Raw genomic sequence first — 9,571 nt, forward strand, 5'->3', positions numbered from 1 at the left:
GCAACCTGATTTATGGGATAGATAGACGAGCTTCTCTCCCTATGAATGACTGAAGTTAATTTTTACATGACTTTGGACTTGTGCTCGGTTACTGAGCCGCCGAATTGGCAAAATAGATTTTTTCTCCTCGCCAAGGAGTTTGGTCACTTTGACCTACCTGAAGGGTATACCGTGTCTGAAGGGAGTTTCGTCTGAGGAACCACTAGCCTGTGCGGTTGAAGTATTTACTTGATATAATTTTGCGGTGTATATAGTGTGTAGATATGGCAACAAGAAATCAAATAGACTTTATTCTGATCAGTTCGAGATTGAAGTTTTCAAATACCAACGCAAAAACATTTCCAGGAGCAGAATGCGGAAGCGATAACCAGCTCTTGATGGCTGATTACAGAACACGTTTCAAGAACATACGCAAAGCTTCTCCCCGTTCTTTTAGGCTAACGGACCCCGAATTAGCTACCTTTAAAGAGAGAATTGAACCAGCACTAACCAGAATAGAGAACAATCAGGCAGAACAAAGTGTGGATGAAGCCTGGACAGATATTAAAGAAACCATCGTAACAACAGTGAACCAATGTCGCCAACCATCTATAAATAATAGCATTAAACCATGGATCAGTAGAAACACGTGGAAAGTGATTGAACAAAGAAAGCAACTTAAAGTTGGCCCCTGTAATCAACAGACATATAAAGCTCTCTCCAGAGATATTCAACGAAGATGCCGAAAAGACAAACAAGAATATATCTCTGAAATCTGTCATGAAATAGAAAATCACGGATATCGAAATGAAACCAAAGACCTCTTCCGGAAAGTGAAAATTCTTGCGAGAGAATTTAAACCCAAGAACTATGCAATAGAGGACAAACATGGTATTATCATAAGTGATATCGACAGAGTGTTGGAAACATGGAAAAACTATTGTTCAGAGCTCCACAGGGAAGAACACGTAAATCTAGGCCACACTTTAGCCCTCGAAAACAACGCATACAACCCTGAACCTGAAATTCTGCTGTCCGAGATTGAAGAAGCTGTAACTCACCTCAAGAAGAATAAATCCCCTGGCTGCGATGATATCACGGGAGAGCTTTTTCAGAACATGGGAGACAAAGGATGTTACATAATGTGGAAACTTTTGGAGATGCGGAAAGTGGCCCAGAGAATAGCGCACATCATTGTGCATACCAATCCATAAAAAAGGAACAACTACAAAGTGTAGTAATTATCGTACTATCTCACTGATTTCCCATCCAAGCAAAATATTACTAAGAATCATTAAACGCCGTTTGCAACAATACTTAGACCAACAAATTCCCCAAGAACAAGCAGGCTTTGTCAAAGGAAAGGGTACGAGAGAGCAAATCCTTAATATGCGGCAGCTCATAGAAAAGGCCCGCGAATTTAAAATTCCAATAATAATCTGCTTTCTAGACTACCAAAAGGCATTTGATTGTGTGAAGTGGGAAGTTCTCTGGACAGTTCTTTATGAGATGGGAGTTCCAGATCATTTGGCAATATTAATTAAAAACTTATACGAAGTTAACTCAGTTAAAATAAGAATTGAAAACCAGCAATCTGATACCTTTAAAACCAGCAGAGGTGTACGACAAGGGTGCATACTATCTCCAGACCTGTTCAATTTATATGGAGAATACATAATGAGGAACGCACTCGATGGATGGAGAGGCGGCATCTCCATTGCAGGAAAAAAGATCTCAAACTTAAGATTCGCAGACGATACAACACTGATAGCAAAACCTGAAGAGGAGATGTCGAGACTGATAAAGAGAGTAGAAACCGAAAGCAACAAGTGTGGGCTCAAGATTATTAATCAGAAAAAAAAAATCATGATTGTGGACCACGCGAATATCCTCCAAACAACAGGCGCCCTAAATCAATTCGAGAAAGTAGACGAGTTCACGTATCTAGGATCTTCCTTGAGCAATGCAGCCTCCTCCCATACGGAAATTCGCAGAAGAATAGGGATGGTCAAGAACGCGATGAGTCGACTGTCAAAAATATGGAAGGACCGCTCTTTATCCAAAAAACTCAAAATGAGACTGGTACGGACACTCATTTTTTCAATCTTCAGTTACGGTGCCGAAACATGGACAATAAAATCAGAGGATAGGAAAAGGATTGACGCATTCGAAATGTGGTGCTGGAGACGAATGCTACGCGTCTCGTGGACGGAGCATAGATTTAATCAGTCGATTCTCGAAGAGCTAAACATTCAGACCAGACTCTTCTCTCAGTGTCTTGCAAATATTTTAAAGTTTTTTGGCCACATTGCGAGAAGAGACATTGACAACTTAGAAAGACTAATTGTGTACGGAAACGTAGAAGGACGTAGAGGCAGAAGACGCTCACCTATCCGATGGTCAGATCAAGTACAGAAAGCCACTGGAGAGACGTTTTCCGAGTCCATGAGAGCAGCCCAAAATCTCAAGAGATGGAGAGAATTGACAGCCCGCATTGTAGGAAATCACGATCCTCAGCAATGAGGAAACGACAACGAGAGAGAGATGGCAACAAGGCCGCTTCCTGTGGCAGACCAGCCTTTACGGTTCCATCTTTGAACAAGATTGAGCCTATCTAAACTGTGAACTTTCTGTTGGCTCGTTAGTACGAGAGAAGACATGCCTTTGCCTTACTATAATTATATTGGTTTATTTTGTACAGCAGGCCTTCGTACCAAACTCTGTGGAATGATTTACTGACATTTAGAAAGGCAACTGCTGTATATTTCTTTTAATTGGACACTTTTGTGATGTATTCTAATATACGCAGTACTTAAAGTTTACAATAGTGTTCAGATCTGAGTCCAAACTGTTTTTTAGGTATTGTTCCAATTGCTTTTGATTCTTGTTATAGCTTTTCTATTATGATTCGCTCTGCAATTTTGCTTATTGCTGGCAATAAGCTGATCGGCCATAATTTTGTGGAAATGTGTCGATTTTTTTATGGTTTTTTGATTATTATTACGTGAGCTTTCCATCTGTCAACAAAATGTCTTAAACTTAAGATGTAGTTAATTCTGAAGCTTTTTGGTTATTAGTACGCTTGATCAACTGTCTGAACTCTTCAGGGAGTTTCTTAGTATTTTTCATAACTTTCGGAATGCACATTTATATAATAAATAGTTCGGAAATTGTTCTTAAAATACAAGCATTAATAAATTAAATAAATTTTGTTTTTTGTTATTTTGTTAACATCTGTTTTATTAAAAAATAATTACCATTTATCGTTTATAAATAAGGAATCTTCAACAATCGACCGAATAGAACAGAACAACTTAGAACGAGATCCTACAGCATACACAAGGAATAATACAAGGAAAATAACAATACCATACATAAAAGAATTATCACAAAAAAAAAGGATAGGAAATAAATTTAACATTTCTTCAACATTTAAAACAACAAACACATTAACATCTATTTGGCTAAAACTAAATCCAAAAATGAACAAGAAAGAATAAAAGAATTGTATCTATAAAATACCTAGTGTAGTGTTTGTTTATATGGTGAAATCTGCCGCATGTGCCACATACCCACAAAATTAATAAAAATTAGTTTCATTTCATGGGTTACTGGATCATTGTTGATATACGGTGTTCTGTGAAGACCGTATAGTATAGAAGACCGTTAATATACGGTGTGTTAGATTAGTGAGTTTTAAAATTTAAAGTTGTCTTAACTTTGTTATTTATAAGTCTTCAGTAGGGCAGGAGTTTTTAAATTAAAAAATAGCTAATAATTTTTCTCTATTTTCGACTAAAAATAAAGTCTGGTAGTGTATCCTGGAAAATAAAAGAAAAATTTTTAATTAAGTCCTCAAGTAGATTTTTAATTACTAAAAAAAATTGTTGAATTCTGTTACAAACTTTAAATTTTTCTAGAGGTGATTTCAATCGAAATGGGTCACACTGTATACGATTAAAAAAAATATGATACACTGCTGATAAGGAAAAAAATAATTTCTGAAGTATGAAGTTTAAAATTAGAGAGAACCTTTTTAATGTTCTTGGCCAAAAACCTTAACCTTCCATCACTCGCACCGTTAGAAAAAAATTTCGCCATAGTTTTCGAAATATTGCTTCTTCTGGGTTCTGCAACCAGGAATACTCCTATGAAGACTCGTAAAAGACAATGTTAAAATAATGGTGGGAGTACCTATTATCGTATAGCCGACAGCAGTTGTTGTTAGTTCAAATCTAACACGCGAGCGATCGCGTTCGTCGGAGCGTTAGAAAAAATCTAACTACGGGAGTGTTGGCGTGTGTTGATTTTTAGAGAGAACACTTAAGAAAAGTTATAATATTATCATAAAAGGTAAGATTTTTAGTAAAATACCTATAGATTGTTGAACATCCGTTATTATAAGCGCTATTTTGGTTTATTGCAGGTAAATATGGACAAGAAAATGGAAAACCAGTTACTAAAATGGTATGTAGAGATAGACAGCGATGTGGAACCACTAGATTCTGATAAGGACTTGTGATAAGTAATGTTCGTTCTGAACACAGTATCCACAATACAGATTCTGAGCAGTCCACACAAGATCTACCCAGTGATCCTAGAGATGCCATGAAAGAAAGCGGCCAAGATGAAGGGTATTCAAGATTTTATGGCAAAAATAAAACACCATGGTTGTAACATAGGAAACACAATCCCAAAGGTAACACCTAAGCTTCTAATATTGTTACGAACTTACCTGGAGTAAAAGCAAAAGGCGCCAAAACCATATCAGAATGCTGGAAATTGTTTTTCTCGGATGCTAGGAACAATAATATTGTAAAATATACAAATCAAAAACCGGATATGATGAGAGTATTTGATACTCGCCCTAGGGATTGTCTTGCTGTTGACTACGAGGAAATGCAAGCATTTATCGGAATTTTGTTCCTTGCTGGGGTAAAGAGAGCGCAACATTTAAATACTGATGAACTCTGAAAATTAGACGGCCCACCTTCAGATATTTTTGCAGCTACTATGTCCAAGAAAAGATTTCACCAAATGATTTAAGCTGTAAGATTTAACGACGCCACTAAGAGGCAAGAAAATTCGGCAGCTGAAAATCTTGCACCTATTTGAGAAATATATGAAATGTTTGTCACTAACTGTTTATTTACATACACTCCTGGATTCTATGTGACCATAGATGTAATGTTGGAAGCGTTTTGTGGTCGATGCAAATTTAGGCAGTTCATAGCCAATTAGCCAGCGAAATACGGAATCAAGATTTATGCCTTGGTGGACGCTAGAACATTTGTCACACAAAATCTCGAAATTTACCCCGAAAAACAACCTGAAGGACGATATGAACTACCCAACGATGCATCTAGTGTGGTAAAAAGACTTATGCGACCCATAAGTGGAATCGGTCGAAATGTAACTACGGATAATTACTTTTTCTCTGTACCCTTATCCAACTCTTTATTGAACGTATATTGCTTGACAACGATAGGTACTTTGCGTAAAAACAAACAACGAATTTCCCCTGAGTTGACAAACGTAAAAGGAAGAGTGACGATGGAAACAAGTGTGTACTCGTATCATACGTGCCAAAAAAAAAATAACAATGTACTACTACTTTCAACACTATACAGCGATGGTTTTACTGATGAAAACACTAAAGAGCATACCATAAATCCAGATATTATTACTGATTACAACCTCACAAAAGGAGGAGTGAATGTTGATAAAATGAAGGCAGAATACTTGGTGACTCGATTTAGCAATCGCTGACCGTTTACTGTTTACTTGCAGCCTTCTAAATATTTCAACTTTAAACTGCCAAATAATTTAACATCAATAACACTTATATTATAACATCTCGAAGAAGCTACCATGCGGAGCTTGGCAGGCAACTTTTAATGTCCCATCTTCAACGATGTTATAATATCCCGAATCTGCCTTTTCAGTTGAGACTCAGGATCCAAAATATAACCGGAGAAAAGTCATCAGTTTCTCAAGGGACAACTCTAAGCATAAAACCAAGATGTTCTTTTTGCCCTGTAAGGAAGAGCAGGTTTACCCAACATTATAGTACTAAATGTAAGTTGTCGATATCTAAAGACTACACTGGTTTAACAAATTTTACTTGCCACCACTGCCTAGAAGAGGAAGAAATCTGATTTTATGCGTAATGCGTACATTTTTTTTTTTGAATAAATCATCTTATTTGTTTTGTTCTAGGGTAATGTGGATATTTTTTAGTTTACCTAGTAGTTTTTTTGCAGTTTTGTTTTAAAAAAATATAAGTTTATCGTTTTTTGTGAGTTAATAGCCAATAAACTAAACCCATAAGTACTAATGACTCATTTATTTGACCTCTAACCATATGTTAGATCAAATCTAACACGCGAGTGATGGTATAATTTTTTGAAATGCCAGTTATGGAGGGTTAAAATCCAAATCAGTTTACCCTTCAAGTAATCAGCTGTATTTCTTTTAGCAACTCTTTGGTTTGTCAAACTACTACATACTAAAATATTTGTGAACATTTTGATTCACTTATGTAAAATCATTTGCAATGAAAACTACAGCAGCAAACAGAAAAATATACCGAAGTAAGTATAAAAAATTACTTAAAAATGTGTATGAAGAATGTGTTCCAAAAGCTACGCATAAAGTTCATAATTTTGTTCTTGATATGAGTTTGGAAAAAAAAACACAAAAACTGGTCGAGTTTTATTTTTAAATTGTGATTTTTTATTGCACATCTTTCTTTTTCTGTTATATTTGCCAAGTTATAGTACTTAAAAATTGGAAAACTACTTACAAACGAAGTTTCCTGGCTATGATTTATCGTGGATACTTGTGGGCTTACAAGAATAAAATAACTTCTTTAAAATTACGGCTGATGCAGATGATATATATATGTTTTATCTTATAGGACATAATAAAGTGAGAATATAAAGTTAAGCGCCAACTATTTTTAGAATAAATATAGTTAAGTAAAAGATAAAATTAAAAGATACATAAAATCGAAAGAAATTAAAATAAAATAATGATTTAAAGATAAATAACAAACATGTGACGTTTATAACGTAGCAAGTTTGTGTTAAGTATTTGAGTTGTAAAATGTATTTTTTGTATTATTTGTTTTTGAATATTTACCATTTTGCTTCTATTATAGTGTTTGATAAAAAAATTTCCTTGAAAATGGCATAAAGTAATTAGACAAAGATTGCTGAGCTGAATTTGTCTCTAAAAGAAGTCTTCATTTCTTGAACCTACTAAATAGAGGGGTCGATAACAAAGGCGACAAATAAAACAGAAAAAAGTGAGATTCGCAATAAAAATATTATTATTTGAAAATAAAAATCGAACTGTTTTTGTGTTTTTTCCAAACCCTATCAGGAACAACATAGAAAATGTTAGTTTGGGGCACGATAATTTGTACATAAGTTATATCTATTAAGGGGTAGTATGCAAAATAAGTAGTTTTAAATTATGTAAGTAAATTAATAAAATTATAGAAGTAGAAAAGATGGTTAAAATTTGATTTTACGTATAGAGCTTCTACAATAAATTCGCTTTCATCAAATCGCTAAATCAAATCTTAACTATCTTTTATTTATCTTTATTTACTCGTATTTTTAGTATTAGAAGCCGGTTCATAAAAGATTCTTACTTAGATGAATTATTATAATGTGGAATACAATTTTAGATTTCCCATGTCAACCTATTCATCGTCTGCTTGCTTTGTAAATCGTAGAAGGCACAGATTTAGTTAAGAATCTGGATTTTGGTTTCGAACAAATAGAAATCTTCGGATTTTTTACTTTTTTCCTGAACAAAACTATTTTTATGTATATGAGTCCGCTAGATGCAAAACTCTGTATTTGCAAAAATTGTAAAAATTGAGTTTTAGCTGACAGTTATTTGTCACATGTTATAGCTATCTGCTGATGTAGAAATTCAGCAGCAAAGTAAGGTATTTACTATGAAAAAGGCATTAGAAATCTTGAATCAGACGCAAAACTCTGTATTTGTCAGCCTATGCCAGTTGCAGAACTGTGTAATTGCAATTGGCCAATCGCTTACATTGTTTAAGTCACATGACACGTCTCATGTGCACATGTCAATTATTCCATCATTCGCCATTACCGGTTTCACTTTTTGTTATTTGAGTACTAAAAACACCAAGTTTATTGCAAATAATTAACATTATGGATCTTCATGTGCATATTAGACCTTGTGAAAAAGGAAAAGGGAGAAAACGAGTTGTACAAACAGAAAAATGGAAACGAAATGTAATGAAACTTAAGAGGTAAGAGGTGTCTACAATTAACTAGATAGGTTTGGGACTTATTGTCAATATTTTTAGGCATAAACCTAAGGATTTACCCGGTTTTCCCACCTGTAACCATACAAAGAAATTGTATTGTTGTATAGATTTAAAGATGCGAGACATTCAGCGTTTCCATAATAATCTGTATTCAACAACTGACAAAATAAAACAAGATATTTTTTGTGCTGAAATTTTGTGAAGGTCAAAAGTCCAAGAGATCAGGTACAAACCTACATGGAATTTCAATTAAATATTTTGTTCCTACAGTAGAGGGTGGACTTTTAAGAGTATGCAAGACAGCATTTCTTGGAATAACTCATTTAAGTTCTGAAAGAATAGAGCGTGTTGTAAGAACGTTTGTTATCCGGGGTGAAATACCAAAAGAGAGAAGAGGGGGAGAAACAACAAAAGGTAGATTTGATCCAATAAAATTATCTATCCAAACATTTATGGGGCATTTGAACGGTACAGAGAGTCATTATAATAGAGGACGATCGACTAGATTGTATTTACCATATGATCTGAATTTTACAAAGCTTTACAGAATGTATTGTCAACGTCATCCACATCATTCCGTAAAGTTATCATATTTCCGAACATACGTTAATGAAGACTACAACATATCATTTGGCACTCCCTTAGAAGATGCTTGTTCTGCGTGTCTCAGGGCGAAGGAAATTTTGAGAAAAGAAAATTCAGAAGAAGAAAAGTTAAAGGTTACAATAGAGCAGAGAGTTCATACGTTAAGAGCAAAAGCCTTTTATTCTTTGTTAAAAAATGAATCAAATCATAACATACAAATATTTTCTTTTGATTGTCAAAAAAATCTTTCTTTGCCAAAGCTTCCCGACCGGCTTATTTCTCACAGCAAATAAATTTTTATAATTTTACCATCGTGGCTGGAAATTCGAAATCCCATCTTTCTTCTGCAAATGTGACGTCATATGTGTGGCTGGAGTTTGAACATCCAAAAGATTCAAATGCTGTTGCCTCTGCTGTACATGATACTCTCATAAAATTCAACTTTAAAAATCAAATCGAAAAAGTTCACCTATTTGCAGATGGATGTGGTGGACAGAACAAAAATAGTACGATGATGTCTATGATAATCTACGGGTTGGTTTATGAAGCACCTGGTCACATCAAGGAAGTGGAGTTTACGTTTCCTGTTGTTGGTCATTCCTTTTTGCCACCAGATAGGATTTTCGGTTTGATAGAAAGGAAGATAAAAAATAAGAACGTTGTAATAAACAGAAAAGAATATGAAGACAT

General features: G+C 34.7%; 1 protein-coding gene across 1 annotated transcript; it reads left to right on the forward strand.

Moving 5' to 3' along the window:
* Window positions 1-263: 263 nt before the first annotated feature.
* On the forward strand, window positions 264-4,656 carry LOC140448712 (uncharacterized). Its single transcript, XM_072541825.1, has 2 exons — window positions 264-870; window positions 4,541-4,656. The coding sequence occupies exons 1-2, from the start codon at window positions 264-266 to the stop codon at window positions 4,654-4,656; spliced, it is 723 nt and encodes a 240-aa protein (XP_072397926.1).
* The last annotated feature ends 4,915 nt before the right edge of the window (window positions 4,657-9,571 follow it).

This window comes from Diabrotica undecimpunctata, chromosome 8, assembly GCF_040954645.1.
Source record: "Diabrotica undecimpunctata isolate CICGRU chromosome 8, icDiaUnde3, whole genome shotgun sequence".
Lineage (NCBI taxonomy): Eukaryota > Metazoa > Arthropoda > Insecta > Coleoptera > Chrysomelidae > Diabrotica > Diabrotica undecimpunctata.

What these genes read in the sequence shown, in the direction of transcription:
- LOC140448712 (XM_072541825.1), top strand. Translation starts at nt 264, where the DNA reads ATGGCAACAAGAAATCAAATAGACTTTATTCTGATCAGTTCGAGATTG. An exon ending in TGCAATAGAGGACAAACATG is followed by an intron (nt 871 to 4,540) that starts GTATTATCATAA and finishes TCCACAATACAG; the next exon opens with ATTCTGAGCAGTCCACACAA.